General features: G+C 38.4%; 1 protein-coding gene across 2 annotated transcripts in view; it reads left to right on the plus strand.

Annotated features, from left to right (window-relative positions):
- Cped1 (cadherin like and PC-esterase domain containing 1) overlaps positions 1 to 24183 on the plus strand; it is a 301563-nt gene that overhangs the window by 157839 nt on the left and 119541 nt on the right. For both annotated transcript variants that reach the window (XM_045160324.1, XM_045160323.1), the window contains 2 exons: positions 2337 to 2523; positions 4101 to 4269. In XM_045160324.1, coding sequence (XP_045016259.1) covers positions 2337 to 2523; positions 4101 to 4269 — 356 coding nt within the window. The remainder of the gene's footprint in view (positions 1 to 2336; positions 2524 to 4100; positions 4270 to 24183) is intronic.

The raw sequence follows: 24183 nt of genomic DNA on the forward strand, positions 1-24183 counted from the left end.
TAAGGTGTTTGCCTACAAAGCCAAAGGACCCTGGTTTGATTCTCCAGGACCCACGTAAACCAGATGCACAAGGGGGCACATGCATCTGGAGTTAGTTTGCAGTGGCTGGCAGCCCTAGCATGCCCTTTCTCTCTCTTCTCTCTCTCTCTCTCTCTCTCTGCCTCTTTCACTCTCATGAATAAATAAATAACCAAAAAAATAAAAAATGAGTATGCAATTAAGAAATTTTTGAATTTCAATTAAAAGTAATGATCATGTGCACTATGAATACTCATAATATATTCCATCATTGTATTTTAATATTTATGTTGAAATGATTATTATAATTATAAATAGAGTCTACCTACATGCACCAGGTAGATAACAAAATCAAGCAGAGAGTTTACCCAGATCACTGAGCAACAAGTCAACAGAGTTACTTGTTAGGCTGTAGTATATTAAGACTTTTTGGTAGAATGAAAGGAATTTATTGTGTTATCATTGCCAGTTATATATTCTAATAGCATTTTTTTCTCCAAGTCTGAGAAAACTATAGAATTGAGACAGAAATATATAGTGTACATTTTAATTATTTTTGAGCTTGATGATAACATTTGGAGACCTGATTCTCAGAACTGGAGTTGAACTGCCTGTGGTAGATGCTATCATTCCTTGTCTGCCAGTTACTCCTTCGTTGCTGAAAACAAATGCCTGACCAAAAGCATCTCAGAAAGGAAAGCTTTTATTTCTGTTTACAGTTCTTCTGGGCAGAGTCCTTCATGGCAGAGAAAGCATGGAAGGAACTGCAAACTGGTATCACATTGGCAGGCAGAAGCAGAGAGATAAACAGTGTATGGATTCCAGCTGTAGTACTTCAAGATCCACCCCCTTAGTGACCTACTTCCTCCAGCAAGGCTCTACCTCTACTAACATCTCCACAATCTTCCAGAGAAGAGCTACCAGTTGGGAATTGAGTATTCAAACACATGAGTCTATGGAGGATATTTTATATTCAACCTAACACATCTATATCTCCATGTCCATCAAAGAAAAAAAAAACATGGTCTTAGTGAAGCACAAAGTTCAGAATGTAGTAGGAGAAGCAAATGGAAAGCAGAAAAGAAAAGGGCTGTGAAATACCTTGTCTCCCTTCTGTAATTTTGGAATGATGAGAATCCACTACAGTTGAGATGAAAAGCCATTACAGTCATCAGATCTAATTTGAAAGAAATCATTGTGATAGCTAGGTAGAAAATAGAAGAGACATCTGTCACCAGAATAATGTCTTTTTATGAGGTTCAGTTTCATAGCTTCTTGTATTGAATTCTGTTGTGTTGTATCTTCCTATGTTGTTGAATAAACTGAACATTTTACACAAAAGCAACTAGGGATACTTTCACTTCACTGATTTTCAGAGAGTTTTCTATATTTATCTGTGCTGGAATTGTCTTGACTATTGTAAAGAATCAATAAAATAATATTTGGAAACATTGTGTTAGAAAAATATTTTGCTAAGCTCTTGAATGATCTGTTCATTCAAATATTAATATCAGATATAATTTAATATGGGATATATTTTACAATGACTACTGTATTGCCAGGAAAGCTACTTTTCTTTTTTTTTCTCACCAAAACACTGCTGTAAAAATTGGGCTATCAAGGAGAAAGATTTCATTAATATCTTAGAATTTATGGCATGAAGTCATTCTAGAGTCTAGAATAGTATTGAATGGAATATAGGAGGGCAACTTTTACATACTTTCTGGAAATTTTCCACATGGAGGTGGCCTGCAAAGGAAGGGACCTCAGTTGTTTGGGGGGAGATTTTATGTGTGCACTTGCTATAAAACTAGCGTTCACATTCTTTGCCCCACCCTATTGCCTATAAGCTACTATATCAATCTAATGACAGTTTATTGACACTTCTCATTAATAGAGTTTCATAATTACCTGTTGGTTCCCTCCTGTCACCACCCCACAGAACCATTGTCCCTGTATGCACAGGTAATTGTTATATACCATAGATAACATGAGATGTTATCCACCCATGGCAGAGAGAGTTCCCCACCTTCTCTGTACCTTTATGCTTTTAAGGGCTGCACAAAATGATGCCATCTGTATAATGACAACTGAAGTCAACAGCTGTGATATGGATTTCTCAACCATTGACACATTGAAAATCCTGCTGTTGCCACAGACCAATGGAGAGCAGGGTGCCAAGTGGACAGTCAACATGGATATCAGAGGCTGTGCAAGGGAATAAGGAGGGGAGCCCTTAATCACATGCAACATTAATGTATTCTCATCTCACAATTGCATTTGTCAATCTCTCTCTCTCTCTCTCTCTTTTTAAACAGAGAGAGACACACCATGTCACATCAAGCAGATCTCCACACATCCACATTTGGAACTAAATCCTGAGTTTAATCCAAAGATCAAAGATTATTACTGTGAAGTGCCATTTGATGTGGTAACAGTGACAATCAGAGTGGAGACTTCTAAGTGCCAATGCAGGGTGCACCTGCAGGATCCGGCAGGACCAAGGTAAGGGATCCTGGGGCTGAGTGGAGGCATCTCACTGGGAAGAGGACATTTGATCCAACCATTGAAAATGGTTCAGGAAAGATGAGCCATAGACTTTTCAGAGAGGTTGATAGGGTGTGAAGTGGTTCCCCTTTAGGGTTCCTGTGCTTAAAAAGAACACACTGTTACACTAACAATCTATTACCAATCTCTAACTCGTTTTTGTAGCAAAAGAGGATCTTGTTAAGGAAAATAGTGGGAGGAGTGATTCATGTTTTCAGATACTTGGGGTTCATTCTATGGATGGTAACGTCCTACATCAAGCCAATACTTCCTGTCAGACTAGTCAGTGGTTCATTGCCTAAAAACGTTAGTGAAAATTTGGGGACATAGTACCACTAACTTTCTTCATCTTGCAATTTTTTTTTCTATACATAGTTTTGAAAGTAGCCACTTCTTTGGTTTGAAGTTTTTTTCTCAATTTTTATTAACATTTTCCATGATTATAAAAAAATATCCCATGGTAATACCCTCCCTTCCCCCACTTTCCCCTTTGCAAATTCCATTCTCCATCATATCCCCTCCCCATCTCAATCAGTCTCTCTTTTATTTTGATGCCATGATCTTTTCCTCCTCTTATGATGGTCTTGTGTAGGTAGTGTCAGGCACTGTGAGGTCATGGATATCCAGGCCATTTTATGTCTAGAGGGAGCATGTTGTAAGGAGTCCTACCCTTCCTTTGGTTTTTGCATCCTTTCTGCCACCTCTTCTGCATTTAAAAAGAGGATAGAGCCTCATTGCTTGCTGTGTCCATAGAGAGGAACATACTTGTGGTTCCATGCAGCATTTGGCATTGCCAACAGCCTATTGGGAAGCAGACATCACATCTAGTATAAATAAAGAGGATTCAGGCTGGGGAAGCTCACTTGATAGAATCCTTACCTGGTACGCATGAAGCCATGGGTTTGATCTCCAGTACCAGTACCACGTAAACTGGGGATTATGGGGAACATTTTTAATCTCAGCACTCAGGACGTAGAGGTGGAAGAATCAAAATTTCAAGTGCAAGGTTATCTACATAGGAAATTAAAAGCTATCAAGACATAACATGAGACATGGTTTCAAAAACAAACAAACAAAAAAAAAAAAACAGGAAAAGACGATTCAGGTCACACCAATCGGGGTCTCATTCCTGGACCTACTATGTAATTTTGGACCATTTGTTTTCCAGTTCCATGTAATGGTCACTTTATTTAAAATAAGGGACACCATCATTTTACATAAGATTTTTGTATTAAAAAGAAAATGCATGACTCTCACGCATGGTTAATATGCATTCATTTCTTTTACTCTAGTTGATAACATGACTCCCATACATAGCATAAAAAGTACAATGAAACAGACATTTCATTATTTTCATATTTTATATGTCATATGAAATTATACAGTCATTACATGTTTATGACAATAATAATTATAAGAATAAATATTGGTGTCTGAGTCCTTTGGGACTGAGTAAGTGTCCTCTATTCATATTCATTCTTTCTCAATTCATTCTCTCTCATCCCTTTTTCTATTTCCCACCCCGCCCAATCCAGTTTTGCCAACTACCCTCTGGGATTAGGAATGAACAAAATCTCCATGATTATGGTAGATGAATCCCCAGCAGAGGGTGAGACCCTGACCACATATAAACTCACCATCTATAGAGAAGACCGCCCAAGTCTGCCCTTCTTTGAGGACTTCACAGCATGTGGTTTTGTACAGGTAAGTGTATTTTACATTTGCACTTGAGTTGGATATTGGGAACAATTTGTTAACTCAGGTGAAAAATGCCAAATGAAAATTGTTAGAAGACATCATGTGCTCTTAAATCTAAACTCTGGTTTCCATAGAAGAGTAACATCCATGGGCAGGTATCTAAGGCTCATCATGGCAAGTGGGTTTGCTTTCCTGTGTGGTGGCCATGCCTTGCACTCTGTGGGCTCAGTAGATTTATTGTGGTTACTAGTTAAAAAACTGAGTATAAGTACTTATGAAATTGGTTTCACATTTCCCCTTTAAATTTTACTGTTTTTCTTGGACTTATCCCTAGACCTCCTTTTGAAATTTTAAACTAGATTCTATGGAATTTACTTTAAAGAATGAGAGGAAAGCTTATGGAACTTAATTTACAAGGGATACTGAATAAAAGCAATGAAATTTGTGTGGCATGGATACGTTTTCATTCACACCTCAAAACGTAATCACTTTCCAGAATTGCTGTTTTTTTCTTTGGGTAACACGGGCCATTTTGTGGCCTTGCTGGCTTTGGAGGGCGATTGTTGTCCTTTCCATCAGCGATCTCCTCTATCTTTGCCTTTCATTACCCCTGCCTTTTCCTTCTTTCTTTCTCTTTAGATTCTATGCATACCAGCTGTGATTCTTCACATCACATGTGTGTATTCGTTACAGATGAAATCAGGGAAGTAGAAATCAGTACTCTTATGTATCTGGTCCACTCAGAAATGCAATAGCCAGTACACTCATGTAAGATTAAAAGCACATACATGCTATTTGGGAGTTTTGGTGTACAGAAGATGAAAGAGGATATGTCCAATGGGACTCAGTGGGGAGTAAGCATTCCACCTTTATTTGGATTGTTATTTCATAGACCATCATAGTAACCCCTTCTTTATCACCACCACTTTCTCATCTACTCACAATTTCTTAGGGAAGCTTATTCCTGAGATTTTTATTTTCCAAGGAATAAAAATCTCTAGCTTATGAATTTAAACTATGTCAAAGGAAATTTCCCATTGTCCTAAATAATGGTATAAAGTGTATCAATTTTTTTAAAAAAGCTATTAAGGCTATTAATAAATGCACTTAAATAAGATGAGGCTGGGGAGATGATGAGGCAGGTGAGTGCTTGCTATATAAGCATGAATACTTGAATGATGTTAGTGCTGAAAGGTGTGGAGACAGGATAGTTGGGGTCCACTGGTCAGCTAGTCTAACAGAGAAAAAGAAACAGCACTTCAGGTTCAATGAGACACTATGTCTCAAGAAATACGGTGGAAGATTGATAGAGTAGGACAGCCAACATCTTCCTCCAGCCTCCATATGCTCACACACATGTATACCCCCTACATACCAGACATATTACATACATATACATGTTCACATACTAAGGAGAGAGAGAGAGAAAGTTAGTTGATGGGAAATAGCTCAGTGGATAAGTCACTTACCATGCATTTTGAAGGCCAGAATTCCAGGGTTAGCTTACTTAGCACCCATGTAAATGGCGGGTGTGTGGAGCAATCTAGCACTCAGTAAGTAGAGCTAGTATTTTTAAGGCAAACTAGCTAAAATAGCCAACTGGAAAGCTCTGGATTCAAGTGACAGAACCTGCCTCAGTAAATAAGGTAGATAGTGGTCAAGGTAGACATTCAATATCAATGTCTAGCTTTCCCACACACCTAAACACATGTACATGCACACTCACACACTCACACTTGCACAACATACACACACAGAAATCACTGGGAATAGCGCATGTCTATAATCTCAGTACTTAAGTGGAGGCAGGGGCAAGAAGATAGCTGCAAGACATTTTAGGCCAGCCAAGTTAAAGCAAGCCTGGGAAGAAAGAAAGAGAGAGAGAGACAGAGAAAGATAGAGTGAAACAGAGGAAGGAAGGAAGGAAGGAAGGAAGGAAGGAAGGAAGGAAGGAAGGAAGGAAGGAAGGAAGGAAAGAAGAAAATAAGGGAGGGAGGAAAGAAGGAAGAAGGAAGGAGAGGAAAAAAAAGAATTTTATGGCCCAATAGTTTTATACAGTAAGTAATGGGTTAAATAAAGTAAAATTGTTTTTTCCTATAGATCTTCTCCGGACCTTTAATCTACTCTAACTTCAGTGACTCTTCATAGACACTCCAGCAGGCTGCATTCCCATGCTTGTTTAATATCACTTGAGTAGACTAGATAATAATATTCCTCTTGTTGAGCTAGAATTTAGAGAAAAAGATGTGATTCTAACCTTTTACTTTTCATTTGGTTGTTTGGGGTTTCTGTATCTTAGGTTTGTTTCCAAATTGGGAAACAAGAAAGCTGTGTCACAGATGGCAAAACAGGGAACAGAGACCCGAAGGTGGCTGCTTTGTGCACATGCACGTGCAGGCTTGCATATGTGTCACTGCTTCCTAGTAAAACAGTCCCGTCACTTTTAGAAAATTTCCTTTCATATATTACTGGGAGGACTATGAAATGCATGCTGACTTTGAAAAACTTCAGCTATACCTACTAAAGCTAACCTTAAATATATCCTGCAGGATTGTAGATCAACCTACCTACCCTGGATGAATGCAATTTTATATCCACCAAAAGATATAGGGGAAAAATCATATCAGGTTTACAATAGCTAACAGCTGGAAGCAACTCAAGAAGGAGATGAATCTAATATAATAATATTATGGTGATATTCACATACAACATAATACTATGTGTTAGATATTACATATATATTATATATATGTAATATACATATATACATGCATATACATTATATATGTAATACATATTACATGTAACGCTGGTGACATTTACAATGTACAATATACAATATAATACTATGAAGACAATTACAAATAAATGAAATGCTGATAGACGTGCATTGAATATTTTGTTTGTTTGTTTGTTTGTTTTCAAGGCAGGGTCTCACTCCAGCTCAGGCTGGCCTAAAACTCATGGCAATCCTCCTACCTCTGGCCCCCAGTGCTGGGATTATAGGAGTGTACCACTACACCTGGCTGCATTGAAGAATCTTAAACACAGTTGCTCTAGAAGCAGGTGACTCTTGCAGGACCCTCACTTCAGGGGTAGACTCCGGCTCTTTCTTACATGTCCCTTTTCCCCCTCAATGCCTGTGCTTGAATCTACACTAAGAGGTTTCTCAATCACCTCCAAGTTTGCTTCATTAAAAAAGAACCAGACATTGTAAAGGCATACTGAAGTTCATTTATTTGAACTTTAGGAAGAGGTAAAACTAACCTATAAAGATAGAAATCATAATAGTGGTTATCTACAAGGTATGGTGTATTAGTCAGGATTCTCTGGAGGAACAGTACTGCTAGAATGAATTATATTAAAAAGGGAATTTAATGGATTAGTTTACCATAGTCCAATAGCAATTGCAGGCCCAAAAATCAAGGAATGTGGTGGCTTCTCAATCCACATGGTCAGAGGCCACAGCAGTCCCAATCCAGCACTGAAGGTCTGTAGGCTTCCTGAGGAGCCGCTGGTTTTCAATCCACATGGGTTTTCAGATTATGCTGATCTGCAGTCCGCTCTGGTCTTTAATCCATGCTGGAAGGCAGCAAGCAGCTCCAGAAGCCAAGTGGAAGGAAGGAAGGAAGGAAGGGGCTCTTTTCACCCAGAGCTTCCTTATATAAGGTCTCCCTCTGAGAGGGGCTGCCCGCTCTGGGGACAGGACTCATCCTGGAGGAAGGACTTCCTCCTTCCATGAATCCTTCCTGGAAGCAACCTCAGGGACCCACCTGAAAGGGAATTCTGTGGATTACTACACAGATCAAGTTGACAACACTTTAACCTAGTCCACCCTATGTCAACTTGACACCAAACCCTATCTCCTTACATGATACTTAATTTCCAAATGAAAACAGTAACAAGCTCATGATTCTGCCTAACATGGAACAACTACCCCTGTATTGCATTCTGGGGCTGGGAAAATATCCACAGGGTGAGTTTGGAGACCCACTGGACCCACTGTCAGTCTAACATTTGCCAAAACTCCATTGATCACCTGACCTTCATAAGCACCTACTTTAACTGGAGGGCTATGATGCTTTTTAGGTTCTCCCAGAATCAATGTCAATTCAGAGCCAGTGTCCAGTAGGCCCCAAAGGGTCCTGTTGTAGTCAGGTTCACATTGCTGGCAGAAATCACCCAACCAAGAGCAGCTTGTGGGGAAAAATGAGGTTTATTTTGGCTTACAGGCTTGAGGAGGAAGCTCCATGATGGCAGAGAAAATGATGGCATGAACAGAGGGTGGACATCACCCCCTGGCCAACATCAGGTGGACAACAGGAACAGGAGAGTGTGCCAAATGCTGGTATGGGGAAACTGGCCATAACATCCATAAGCCCACCCCCAACAATATATTCCCTTCAGGAGGCATTAATTCTCAAATCTCCATCAGCTTGGAACCCAGCACTCATTACACACAAGTTTATGGGGGACACCTGAATCAAACTACCACATATGGGTACCACTAAGCAGAGGGAACCTTTGGCTAAATGGCCTACATCTCAACTCAGATATAGACCAGTAATATATAGATATATAAAATCATAAGTACACACTTAAGATTAATACAATTTACTGCATACAAGCTATTTAATATATAAAATATGTATATAATAGTTGGACATATTTGTATATACATTTTATTTCAATAATGTAAGAAAAATATGTTAAAAGGAAAGTATGTATTTGTTATTTTCCAAGACATACTTCCCTTCTCAAATGCTATATTCATCAGAAACAAGCTAATTACCATGCAATTACCTTAGAGAATAGATTACTTTTGGAATTTGTTACTATTATATGAAGAAAAATATTAGAAAATTCTTGTGGGATGAATCTTACAGATGACTACAGGAAAGTATTTCAGTCATTTATAACAATCCTTTCCAGAAGGTCCTAATTTAAAATTTATGTGTGGTCCTACAATAAGTACTATATTTTATAACATGGAAAAGTGTCTAATAAGCAATCTCAATCTCTAACCTCTCTTTTAGAAACTATCAAAAGAGTAAACAGAAAAATGTAGCCTGGATAATACAGGTTGCTTTAGACATCTGGCTAGCCATGATTGGCCTTGTGAACTAGGAAAAGCTTGCAGCCAGGCAGGATTTTCTCACCACAGACGCTGGGTACAATTCTAATCTAGAAACCTTTTGCGCTAGTTATATTTCTTGTTGCTGGAGCAAAATTCCTAGCAAAAGCAACTTAAGGAATGAAGGGCTTCACAGTTAAGGGGTCCAGGGCAATGTGGCTGGGAATATGTGGCAGCAGGAGCTTGAAGCAGCTGGTCACATTGTGTCCACAGTCAGGAAGCAAGGTGAATGCTGGTATTTGGCTGTCTCTGCCTTTCCTTTTTATTCAGCCCAGGACCCCAGTCTATGGCAGGGTGTGGGGGGTGCTATGATATTTGAGCTGGGTCTTCTCTCCTGTCTGGAAACACTCCCACAAGCAAACACAGAGGGAAGGTTTTCCTAGTTGAACCTAAATCCAGTGAAGTTGACAATGAAGCTTAGTGCTTTATCTCATTAGAGTCTTCAGCTTCAAGACAAGGAATAACATGACAATGATTTCAAAACAGATAAAGTAGGAGGAATAAAATTTCTAATCTCCACCAATTCTTATACACCTGATAAGTTTGAAATTAAGCTAATAACTAAGCAGGTATTTATCATGAAATTCAAAAAGCTTTTAGTTTTCCAAAGATTTTTTTTTTTTCTTTTCTACCAATAACTATAGTGCCCTTACTATTTTCTTAGGATTCAAGTCTAGAGTTGAACTATTTTAATGTATTTGATAGACTGTTTTTTTTTAATCCCCTAAACCTATACATAGAAACTTAAAAGGAAGGGCATTAAACAAGGAGCATTTTATTTCCTGCGAAGAAAAAAACTTTTTCTTACATTTCATTCGACTAGATTTTTATCTAAGAGACGCTATTGTTCAATTATAAAGTGTGTTCCTGTCATTTATATTGGAGTAACAAAATACCTGAGACTGGCCAACTTATAAAGAATAGAAATTTGTTTTCACTGACTGTTCAGAAGTCCAGATTTAAAATGCTGAAACTTGTATCTAGTGAGGCCTTCTAGATACAACCTGGCTTGGTAGAAGTGACAAAAAGAAAAAGGAGGACAAATACTGTGAGCCCACTTGGAAGAAAAGCCAAAGAGCAAAGGAAGAGCCTCAATTTGTTCCTTCCAAGTCCTTTCACAGGACACAAGTCCACTCTCTGAGGCATTGCCCTTATGACTTAATCATAGCTCCAAAGGTCCTACCTCTTTGTACATACTACAGCTGGGATTGTTTTAACACATAAATGCTGGGAATCATTCACACGTAGCAAACAGAGAAAAAAAATTCCAAATTCAAATAGCCAACAGAGAAGATGCTAATATGTTATCAACCAAGTCTCTTCATTTCCCCTCCCTCTTTCTCCTACCTCTGAGCATCTATTGACTTTACTATTTTACCAGAAGACTAATAGGAAAAAGTACATAGCACATCTAAGTAATTAAAAATCATTTACATGCCGGGTGTGGTGGCACACACCTTTAATCCTAGCATTCGGGAGGCAGTTAGGAGGATCACCGAGAGTTCGAGTCCACCCTATGAGACTACATAGTGAATTCCAGGTCAGCCTGAGCCAGAGTACGACCCTACCTCGAAAAAAAAAAAAAAAAAAAATTCATTTACCACGAGATTTTAGTTAGCAAAAAGATCTTCAATTAAATTGTAAGGTACTTAAAACGTTTTTTTGTTTATTTTTATTTATTTCTTTTTAAATTTTTGTTTATTTTTATTTATTTATTTATTTGAGAGTGACAGATAAAGAGGAAGAGAGGGAGAGGGAGAGGGAGGAGGAGGGGGAGGGGGAGGGGGAGGAGGAGGGGGAGGGGGAGGGAATGAGCACGCCAGAGCCTCCAGCCACTGTAAACGAACTCCAGATGAATGCGCCCCCTTGTGCATCTGGCTAATGTGGGTCCTGGAGCATCGAGCCTCAACCTGGGTTCCTTAGGATTCACAGGCAAGTGCTTAACAGCTAAGCCATCTCTCCAGCACCATATTTTTATTTATTTATTTGAGACTGACAGAGGCAGATAGAGAAAGAGATAATGGACCCACCAGGGCCTCCAGCCACTGCAAACAAAATCCAGACTCATGCGCCCCCTTGTGCATCTGGCTAACATGGGTCCTGGGGCATCCAGCCTCAAACCAGGGTCCTTAGACTTCACAGGCAAGCACTTAACCACTAAGCCATCTCTCCAGCCCATATGGTACTTTTATATCTTTATATGTGCAGGTTTTGTTAAATATGTACTTGGAATTAATAAAACTATTTGAATTTATATAATGACTATCTTCTAATTCTTACTAAAACAATTGCAGATTGTAGGTGGTAGCCCCAGAGGTAAATCCTAGTTTATTTATTATAGGTGAAGGAGAAAAAAGATTAGTTATATGACTGATATAATTAAAAAAATTGGGACCAGGTGTCTCAACCTCACTATTATTGACATTTGGAGAGAATTTTCAGAGAAGCAACTCAAACATCACATCGTGGGGTATTTCTCAGTTCCCCTGGCTTCTATTCACTAGATTCTAGTAGCAGAGCTGTTTTCCAAATTGAGATAGTAAAATATGTCCCCAGACATTGACAATGTCCCCAGTAGAGTAAAGTCATTTCTTATTGAGAGAGGGTGATTTAAATTGGTAAGCATTTCTGCTTTACTCCTCCGGTGAACTGACAGCAACTGTGAATAATTTAGGAATATCCTATAAATATCACATGTTGGAGAACCACTCTTACTTTTTTGTCATACTTACCTTCTTAACTGCTTTTACTCAGTGGTACTATCCTAACAGCTCTTTATTTGATACATTACCAGTCATCTTCTCTGCCTATAGTTATCACAATCACAAGCATGTATTCAATTATAGAAAACATGAACTTAATGAAACATAAAAATATCATGTTACATGCTTAGACTGCTATTTCTGGTAAAGAATAAAGGTTTAGAAAGTAATAAATAAAAGGTTATTGTGGCTAGGATATGTAATGTTTAGGAAAGAATAAAATATATTTATGTTCTAAGGAAATTAAACTGCATAAGGAGAAACATTTCTTTTATGACCTTTGTCCAAATCAAGGTTTTTGACATGGACAACAATGTAAAATCCAGGGAGGCTGGTTTGTATTGCTGATCTATGGCCTCATGTATATCTTGCCCCCAAGGCTTTGTGTCAGAATAGAATCATGAATGAAATCTATAGAAAGCTCATACAGCAGAAGGCTAGAGGACCCATATCTTTCATGAATTGATTTTTCCAGAACAGGTTTTCGTCTTAAAATGGATTATTATTCACAAAGGGAAAATACCAAGGAAGAACAAAAAGCACGCTTAAAAAAATTATTCAGCATTTGGTTACACATTTCATTATCTGACAATTGCTGCATTATAAAGATATCCATTTAGATGCGGAGTTAGTAAGTGGTGTGTAATGACTCCAGATGAGTAGTTGGAAACAATTTCTACTGCTCTCATTTATGTGCTTTTACCCTTCCATGGCTGCAGAGAAGTATTATAAAACAGCTTTAAGTGGTGGATGCCTATTCTCTTACGAAATGTCTATAGTGAGGTAATAGAAGTGCATTTGTCAATAATTATTTAATAAACGCTTGTTTAGATTCCAAAGTGGAAATATCTATTAAATCCCCATTCAGTATTTCTATGTTACCTTGCTGTTTCAGTTATTTTGCCCTTACAGGGACAAAGTGACCAGTCAGAAGTAGCTTATGAAAAGAAAGGGTTAATATCTGCTTACAGCTTCAAGAGGAAGGTTCTGTCACGGTGGAGAAAACATGGCAAGAGCAGAAAGCTGGAGCCAAACTTTCATATTAGCAGGAAGTAAAGTTGCTGAGTAGGCAGGGCTGAGCTGTAACACCCCAAATCCCCTCTCCTCAGCACATTTCCTCCATCAAGCTATTCCTCCTAAAAATTCTACAACCCTCCAGAAGAGCATCAATATATGGGGATTGAGAATTCCAACCCACAAGTCTATGGGGGTCATAAACATGCACATTTGTGTCCTTCAGTTTACCAGAGAATTTTTCCAACAATAGAATGTATCTTGTAGTGACATATTCTTAACAAGTATGGGTAATGATATAGCCGTTCTTGAAATATACTGTGTGCTATAAGGGAAGACTGTAGTAACAGCAAAAGCAGCAGAGAGCAGAAGTGCTCATGAAACAATTGTAGAACTTAACTGTGTGCCAATTACAAACAGCATGCAAATTCTTATTTAATGTTCACTGCACCCCTAGGGACAAAATAATTTTTTAATCTCTTTCCATTAAAAAAAAAACTTGCCTTTAGCAAAATTACAAACAATCTAGGCATGGTGATGCACACCTTTAATAACCGTATTTGGGAGGCAGAGGTGGGAGGATCACTGTGAGTCCAAGCCAGCATGAGACTACATACTGAATTTGAGGTTAGTCTTCGCTAGAGGAAGACCCTACCTTAAAAAAGAAAAAAGAAAGGAAGGAAGGAAGGAAGGAAGGGTGGATTATAAACCATGTCCAAACTCCTTTTGTAATCAGTAATAAAGGTAGGATTTATGCGCAGATATTGCTCCACTGACAGTGGTGTTGCATACTGTTAAACCATAAAACACATTGAAAGTATCCTGTCAAAACTTTATGTAATATAGTCATTATTGTTTAATCTCGTTTGCTTACATACACTGAGATATTCAAATATTTTCAAGTCCTGAAAACATTGTGTTCTACAGCTCTATGCCTAATAGGGAAGTTGCCTCACCTCTTCTACTTCACCCTGAGTGGTCCACCGTGACCACATCCATTTCACCAGGCTGTGCACATCAATCTCAAGTATTATGAAGGACCCTTGATTTAAGCATTTAACCTTTCTGGGTACTGCAAGCTTTATGTTCGTGAAATGAATGATCCTATGCCAGATTCTGTTAAGATTCTACCTAGCATCAAGGGAAGTGCAAGTTTATTCTCATGATGTGCCCCTGAGCATTCTGCATGTATAGTGCTCCTCCATGTCCAGGAGGCATTAACTACACCCAAGGCATGGAGATCTTTGGCAGTTTCTTTGAAAGTGAGTCTATAAATATAGAGACAAGTGACTTTTCTGCATTGGTGAAAGGATGAGATTAAATACCTCACAAATTAGTGTAATTTATGATCAGATAAGGTACTGTTTAAATAAAATTCTTTGCTCAGCACATCTGTTCTATGTGTTTCTCTAAGCTGCATGTGTTTTCTAGAAGCAACCTCTCACTTCTGTTACCACAGCTGACCAATGCCATGTGGAAGGTACTGGGTCTTCCTGGCTTCCTGGGGTATCCAGAGAAGTTTCTCCAGAAACACAAGTCTGCTATAGTCCCTCAGTTTTGCTTGAAGGTTTTGCTTTGACATCCTAAGAAGTAGCTCTAATGTCCAAATTGAGCAGGAAAACAGTGAGGAACTCGGAGAGTTTTTGTTTGTTTGCCTTTTTTTGTTTTGTTTCGTTTTACAAAGGTCTGCTGGAGTAATTGGATTTCAAATGTGACATCTGAAACCTGGAAGGAGGCTGTGGCTAACAGAGAAGCAGATGAGGAGAGTTTCTTTGATAGCTTCAGGCCCTAACACCCACTTTTATGGGCTGTAATTGCTCATGAGGGTGCCTGGCTCTTTGATCTGTCATTCTCCACATTCTTGTCCATGACTGAAGTCCAAACTAACTCTAAGGAAGGTATTCACCCGGTGAAGGACATTGGTGAGATCATGAGAGCTAGGTTAGACTTTTTAAAATAAATCTTCCCATGACCAAACCAACTCTAGAACAGAACAAACTCAAAAAGACATGTTACACAATAGTTTGGCTTTCCGTAGGACAAGTGAAAACAAGTGATTCCTTTGTATCAGTGTTGATTTGTGTGTATGAGGATGAGTAGTAGTAGTAGTAGTAGAGTGTGTGTGTGTGTGTGTGTGTGTGTGTAAGAGAGAGAGATTGTGGTGTGAATAGTGTATGAACAAGTATGTACTCTATATTCACCTGTAGCAAAAACTTTAGATGTTCGTCTGTATCACTCACTCGCTTGGTTTTTTTTTTTTTTTTTTTTCCTTGTGACACTGTCTCTTATTGATTCTGGAGCTTACAGTTTGTAAACCCCAATGATTCTCTGGTCTCAGCTCCCCAGAGGACATGGGCTCCAAATGCATGTGACCATGCCCAACTATTTAGGTGGGTTCTAGAGATTCAAATTCAGGTAGTTTCAGGGCTTGGAGGAAGCACAATTAACACATGATCCATCTCTACAGTGATTCTTAACAGTCTAGAAGAAGTAAGGTACCTCTTTGAATATCTGATGAAAGTTTTGACCTCCCAACTCAAGAAATGACATACATACCCATTGCTTTATACCATTTAACAGGTATGAGAAGTCCCAGATTAGCTTTTTGTTTATTTGTAAACAGAGGAAGATAAAGAAAAGAAAGAGAAAGAGGGAGAATAGATGTGTCAGGGCCTCCAGCCACTTTGTACATCTAGCTTTTCATGGGTACTAGGGAATCAAACCTAGATCATTAGACTTTGCAGACAAAGAAAGGCCTTAACTGCTGAGCCATCTCTCCAGCCCCCACCCAACAGATTAACTTTTGCATCCTTAGAATCTCACATTCTGATGCAGCATATCACAAGCAGTGACTAACATAAAGGAAATGTCATTTCTATGAAACATAGATGATTAATATTCAGTTTATTGAGTGCTTCTTTGTTTTGTGAACTGTACTATTTAATGCATTGTTTCATTTCTGGTTGTAATAATAAAAATAGTAGTATTTATATAAACATAGTACTTTAGAATTGTGTGTGGTCTTTCAATACACAGATAATTGACAATTGTTATATTTCTCAAAGCAAAATGCCACTAACCATAACTCTTGCCCTAGAAATAAACATCTGTAAGGAGCAAACTTGCCCCAGGCTAGGCTCTCACAAGCTCATAAAGTGGCTATAAGACCTAGGTAATGGTGCTCCTGAGAACACATGGAAAGTTAATAATCTATCATCAGGACCATTTATATTGTCATTAGTAAAACATATCATTGTGCTTGCTTTCAATGGGCTATAACAAATTGCTTTTTCTTCAAAGAAAGCTTGGCCCGATGTTTCAATTAGGAAATGCTGAGAAAATTTCCACAAGTCCTTAATGGTGACATTTCCTTGCATAGGAGTGTGTTACAGGGACAAGACCAGGGAAGGGAGTATATGTAGCGGGCGGCGTCATGAATCGCAGAATCGTAGGCTACTTTGGCGTGTTCTATGAAGACAGAACTAGGACAATGCCACCTGTCATATTTTAACGTCTTTGGAAAATGCTGCTAATCCATCTTTTCCCCCTATTTCTTTTGAGGCCAGCTCAACAGACTGGGATTTTTTAATGAGAGAAGAAGAGAGAGTGAGAATTGGTATGCAAGGGCCTCCAGCCACCGCAACCAAACTCCAGAAGCGTGTGCCACTTTGTGTACATGTGCAACCTTGTACACTTGTGTCACCTTGTGTGGGATCTGGGGAGCCAGACCATAGGTCCTTAGGCTTCAACAGGCAAGCACCTTAACCACTAAGGCATCTCTCCACACCCTCCCTATTTTTGAACTGTATTTTGGATATATATGAACATATTAATATTATATATATTATGTTATATTAATATTATATATTAAATTTATATATTTCCTATTCCTCTTTGTGATCCCCTTCCATTCTTGGTAACCTGCTCATCACACCACTTACCAGTGGATACATCACTGAAGAGAATGACTTCCTCTCTTCCACAGGGGTATTTTCTCTTTCACTCTCATTTCTGTTTTTGGTAGGACTAGGTCTTCAGTTTTGCTCCTAGCCTCACCCTGTAGTGCATAAGTTTCTTTACTCCAGTGGCCCTCTGCCATGTGAATAGATAATACAATAATTTGGGTAGTTTGAAAAATAGATATTGCTTGTGAGATTCTTGACCTGGCACAGTAATTTCAAATTAAATTCTTCATTAAGTTAAGAGACCTGAACTTCAGAGGTGTTAGAAGTAGCAGGGAGGGGAGAAGTTTCATTAAGTGAATTAGTATGTCTTGAAAATTTTGATCGAAACATTATTTGTGCTGTCTGGAATCGAGTCACTGCTCACTAGTTGTCAGAAAGCTTGGTCAGGCAAGTCATATAGGGATAGAAATACCATCCTAGAGAAATTCTTTAAGGAAAAATTGAGTTAATATTGTGAATGTCTTGTAACAGTGCCCAAGTATAAAAAAGCTCATGAACAAATATAAATTTTTAAGTGATACATAAAAAATATGTCTTTAGACTGGTACAAGGAGAAAGTTTAAAAGATTTTTCCCTCTTGTATTACATCAAACTGTAGTGGAAATCTTCAGCCTGCTCCCTTGAAGTTCAAGATGAATAGGACATATAAGTATAAAGGTCCTTACAAAATAATCTCCATGTAGTAATTGTAACAATAAATTTTGAATGAATATGGAAGAATAGAATTCAAGTATTGAGTGTTGCCTTGAACATATGTTTTAATTCTGACAGTTTTGTGATTATCTTGTTGTGCCCTCTTATAATAATAGCTGAGTGACAAAGACTTTGAGAGTGATTTAACAAGAGCAAAGAAATTTCTTAGCTATACCCAGGAAGATCTTTCACAGTTATTTTCTAATAGGCTGGGTATGTTATGGGTATATTATGATCAACATTCTTGCTTCCATTTTTATAAATAAATATCCAGAAGCTGATTGTTACCTCTGTGTTGTCAGTCACATTTTACAACCATAGTGTAATTTGAATTTTTGTATATATCATCTTTTTTAAGTACCATTATTTTAGGCTGTTATTGAATAAGCACATGAATACTCATAATCAATAATAAACGGAAGAAAAAAGTCTCATTCCATATTTTCACATCATAATTGTGTAACATTCCTAAATTTAAAAAAATTATTAGCATAAAAGAATTAGGTTACATTATGTTGCAAGGGCAATTGAAGCCACATGTAGATATATTCGTGAGCTCAGGAATCTAAGTTAAAGTCCTTTGGAAAGTCACAAATGAGGAAATAGTCATTCTAAATTGATAAAATTATGACATATTACAAACTTGCTGACTACTTGCATTGATTTTAAAAATTCTCTATTTCTTCTTTAGAATAAGCAGCTGGCAACACCATGCCTTTGTTTGTTTAGACTTAGTGACAATGTCTCGATATCACAAAATATAACAACTGTAAAATTTTTTGATGAAAGGAATGCAGTATTGTTAGTTACTAGTAGTTACCTTCTCATTGCAGGGACCAAACACTTGACCAGAAGCATGTTATGGAAGGAAGGGGTTTAGTTGTAGCTTACTGCTTCAGGGGGAAACTTGATCATACTGGAGAAAGCAGGACAAGAGCAGGAAGCTGACTCATGTTGTCGCTTATCAGCAGGGAAGAAGTGGAGAGAGGGAGGTTACACCCAGCAGCGTTGGACTAATAAACCTATAGGCCTGCCCCCAGAGATACATTTCTTCTAGCCATGACTGTGGACTATGTATGAGGCTTAATCACAAACACTTGAGGCTGTGGGGAACATTTGACATTCAAACCACCACAGGCAGTTATAAATCAGGACTTAAGGGTTGGGGTGACGACTCACTCAGCGAAGTGCTTTCCACGCAAGGATGAGAAGCAGAGTGCACATGTAAACCCAAGGTGGATGTGCTAGCCAGCCTGTAACCCCAACATGCGGAAGGTGGAGCAAGAGGTCGCTGTGACAAGCTAGCTAGCTAGACTAGCCTGGTCAGAAAGCCTTGGATATAAGTGAGAGATGATGTATCGATAAAGTGGAGGTTGAGGAAGACACCCAATACCAACCCCCAGCCTACACACACACACATGTGCACTTCCAATATGCAAATATAACATACCCATGCACACCACACATACGAAAAATAATAAATCACGACTTTAAAGTTCTCCAGTAAGGCTGAGCAAAGGCTCATTGGGTAAAGCACTTGCTGAGCAAGCATGAGAACCTAAATTTGGATCTCCAGCACCCATGTGAATGCTGGTTCTCCTGGGGCCTGTCTATCATCCCAGTGCTGGGAAGGAAGAGACAGGGAGTCCCTTGGGCTTGCTGGTGAATTAGTCTACCTGAGTAAGTGAGCTCTAGGTTCAGCAAACGACTCTGGCTCAATGAATAACGTTAAACAATACATCCAGAACCAAACTCTGACGTCCACATGCTCACCACATGCACGTGCACATGTGCATGTAAATCTCCTGGAGTGATGTCTCCAAGGATTTCCAATGTAGGTACACCAGAAATCTGAAAATCCTCATGGGTTAGTACACAAATAAGAGGTAATTACAGGTCATAGAATCGGCATATGAAATACAATTATTACACCAATTTCTGTTGCTGTTTGTGGTTTGTATTGTCATTAAGAACTATATTTCTCTGTGTTAATATTGGCACTGAATGAAAAATCAAATGATTTGTGTAAAGCCCTCAAAATAGCCTGCCTTCACTGTGGCATCCTCCTTCCCGTGCTAAGTCCATCTGTGATCATGATCACCCTTTGGTCTGGCACTCTGCCTTCCTTGCCAGCTGACCACATGCCACCAGGGAACAGCCTCTCTCCCACTTTCCTAGCTGGAAGACAAATGTTAGATGGATTCCCTTTGAACCTTGCTCTCTTTTGGCTGTTAACACAGTCTAGCCATGAAATAAGAAGGTTCTGGAAGTCACAGAATCCCTTATTAATCATCTCCTTCTTTTGAGAAGCAAATAGGATTTTTTTTACATTCTCCAAGGTATTTGGTATATTTATGATTGAAAGAGATGTCCTATTTCTTAAAGATTTAATTAGAATCTGTCACTGCAGTCTGTGAAACATTAATTATCAAAATGGGTTACTAAGGTTTTTATGTGCAATAACAATATGACTTATGATAAGGCATAGACATTTTCTCTGGGATTTTGTTTGTGATGCTACTTCCAAGAACCCATTGCTTCATGTACCTTCACATGTAAGCAGACAGCAACCAATCCATATATAAATAGCGCAATCCAATAAAATGATGTGTGTTCCATGTTAGGAGGAAACATTCCAGGATGCTATATTCTTTTAACACCATTATCCAGTCAGAACATTTTAAACCATAATGATAATAATTTCCAGCTGTCCTAAATCCTTAAAGTAAAGTGCCACCCTCCAAATAGATTTTGTTACTGAAACATGTGTAAACAATTATGAATATCTAAACCATACTGGTACTGGTTTTCAAACTCTCTCCAAACTGAGAGGGGGAAAATGCCTCTAATGAGTATGTTGATAAATACATCTGACTTCAAAAGTTGCTTTTTCAGACCCACAGAATAAGGAGTTTTCTTTTTATCATGTATAATAAAATAGTATAAATTTTAAATTTCATATTTAAAAGGAGAAAAAGGCATTCATGTAATATATCCTTCTGATTTGGAAAACTCCAATTTTCCCAGACATTTCTGAGGATTTAAAAGTGGAGAGTTACCCATCTATTTTCAGAGAATTCCAGTTTGGGGGAAGATCAAAGAAAGCTTCTGACTTATCAAAAAGTTTCCTTTGTTTTAGTCTGTTTATTTTTCTTTTCCAAAAAGTGAAGTACATAGATTCATCATGCCAAGAAGGAATTTGAGGGAAGAGACATACATAAACGTTAAAGTACTCTGTTTAAAAGTTTCTGTCAAGTGAGTCTACCTCTTACTTTTACTGAAATATTCATAACCTCATCCAAATACTATTTCAATCAATGCTAATTCCTACCCATTATCTACATTGTTCAAAAAGGTAAAATCATTGTGAATATTTTTGTTATAACTAGAGTTAGCTAACTTTGTTCTCAGGGCTTATTATCTTTTATTTTTAAATTTCTTTTGTTCATTTTTATTCATTTATTTGAGAACGACCAAGAGAAAGAAGCAGACAGACAGAGAGAGAGAGAATGAGTGTACGAGGGCCTCCAGCCATTGCAAACAAACTCCAGATGCATGCGCCCCCTTGTGCATCTGGCTAACATTGATCCTGAGGAATCAAGCCTCGAACCAGGGTACTGAGGCTTCACAAGCAATCGCCTTAACCACTAAGCCATCCCTCCAGCCCTTATTATCTTTCTTTGCTATTCCTGTCTTTATGTCTGTTTCTCATACATCCACATGCACACATATGTACACATGTTGCATGCACACACAACACACACACAGAGTTTCTCCAAGTCAAACCTTGGGAATTGATCCCTCTTGTTTAATATGATGCCTGGAAATTTTTAATTAATATTTTAAAATTAAATGATACTGACTAAACCAAAAATAAAAGTAAGCACATGTTCTATTTGTAGTTACTTTGTTCTATGCTATATGAATTAGATAGAAGATATCTTTTCAAAACCATTAAAATGTATCATTACCTTTGTAGTAGAATAGGACTATCATTCCTGTTCCTGAATGGCATGAAACTATTTAGTTTTAAATTTTTACCTGTCAGTAGAAATAAGCCTCCTTGTGAGCCTTGTATTCTCAGCAGCTAGAGACACATGAGGAAAGAGTGAGAGAGGAGAGCTATCCTTTAGGCAATGTATTTCTCAGGTAGAGAGAGCACTTTCTCTGCTTCCTCCAGGGAAAGGGGAGGGGGCAATATATTTCTTTTCTGAGCAAATCACCTGTGAACTTTGGGGATGACTTCAAGAGAGAGAAAGTCTTTTGGTCACATCTGCCTAATTACAGGACTCATCTTGAACTACAAAGAGGGACAAGGACCTTACTGAGAAATTCTCAGAGATTTGCCTGCCAAGAATGGAGCAAGGATCAGTCCTTGAGTTTTGGGGAACCAGAGACCTTACCTGCTCCAGGCCTTTGAACTCGGAAGAAAAGCCTCAGATGGCACAAGAAACTGGGTTATCGTACAGACTGATCAAACAAGTGAGCTTCTAAGTCAGAAGAGCCTGGAGAAGGATATGAGATGCATCCCCCACAGCTACCTTCTATGAGCCCCTCTGCCATCCACTTCAAGATCATGGGCTAAAGGAATAGTGATGCCCTCAGGTTGAAGGGACTCATCTTCCTCTGTCCTTCCTTCTGTCCCATGTCAAGAGAGGGAAATTTCGGAACTTTATGTGAGAGCAGACTCCATCAATTGCCCTCAGACCTTCAGTATTAGCTTTCTGTTGTTGGATAACAAATCGCTATGAACTTAGAAGCTGAAAACAGCATTGGTTTACTAGCTCACAGTTTTATTACTAAGAAATTCAGGAATAGAGTGAGAATTCTCTCCTCAGGGCTCCAAAGCTGAAATCAAGATGTTAGCCAAGTTGATTTTTGTCCCAGGCAGGGGTCAGGTAATAGGACAGCATCTACTCCCAAGCTCATGCAGTGGGTGGCTGAATTCATTTCATTCCTGCTATAGGACTGAGATCCCTGTGTCCTTGCTGACTGTCAGTCAAGGGCTGTTGTTAGCCCCCTCAGGCTGCCTGCATCCTTGACACAAAGTCCCTGCCATCTCCTGAGCTAACAATGGAGACTTGTCACACCTGAGGTCAGTGTCAGAATTTGCCTTTTCTTCCCCATCTCCTAGCTCAAATTTAAGGTTTCCACTTACATTCAACAGATTTGAGACTCTTAGTACATCTGCCAGATCTTTACATAACACCCTGATTTGTGTAGCTTGAATGACTACAGGAGGCAGTATGCATACCCTAAGAACTCTTGGAATAAAACCTAACATATATCTCTACCACCATAAGCCTCATGAGCAACAACTGTATCCTGACCAGGGAGAACATAAGATGAAAGTTTTAGTTTAGTTTAGTTTAGTTTAGTTTAGTTTAGTTTAGTTTAGTTGTTTAGTTTAGTTTAGTTTAGTTTAGTTTAGTTTAGTTTAGTTTAGTTTAGTTTAGTTTGGGACTATAATCACATTAAGGACCCAAGTCCATTAAATAAGCAGGTAGGTCTCTGAAGCATTACATAATGGCAAGTACTAGAAAATTTTATCTACAAGTTGGAATTCTTTAATTGAAACTAGTAGACATCATTGAAATCACCTCACACAGCAAGCAACATATCATGATAAGTTCTATGAGCCAAATACTGATCTTGCCACAATTCATAACTTCAGAGGATATGAAATCCCCAAGTGAATTACAGCAAATGAGAGGTAGGTGTAAATCCTGATCTATCTGCTATCATGTGTTATACTACAGGAAACTTTTATTCACAATGATAAAGGAAGAAAACTACCTAGTCACCAAACAAATTGTTTACCAAAACATTAGGTATTTTCATAATCAAATCATGTTGTACCCCAAAGAAATCCCCATTATCTGAGATGCCAAACATGAAATGGATGTGTTAACTTCTCTCCCAATAATAGGGGTTTCCTTACAAATTGAAAGACCTGAAACAGATCTTACTGACCATAAAGTGCCTCAAACACTAATCCTTTCAAAGGTGGATTAATGTAAATGACAGAATTAGGTCAAATGTGAAGAAATGGGGTGTGGAAAGGATTTTCAAAATAGAAGTCGATCACCTCCTCCTTCAGCGTGAATAACAGCCGCATCAAGATGGCTGTGGTCACCTCTGGAAAGCTAGTTCAATATTGTCAGATCTGATTCTTCAAAAGAAACCAAAGACTGGTCTTAGCGGAAGGTCTTCCAAGAATTATATGTGGGTAACTAAGTTTTAAACATGAACATGGCAAACACAAAAAGAAATAAAAATTTATGATCAGATTCAACTCAGAGGCTATTAGTTTGTGTTTCCTTTCTTTTTTTTTTTTTTTTAAATAGCCGGG

Source organism: Jaculus jaculus, chromosome 10, assembly GCF_020740685.1.
Source record: "Jaculus jaculus isolate mJacJac1 chromosome 10, mJacJac1.mat.Y.cur, whole genome shotgun sequence".
NCBI classification, from domain to species: domain Eukaryota; kingdom Metazoa; phylum Chordata; class Mammalia; order Rodentia; family Dipodidae; genus Jaculus; species Jaculus jaculus.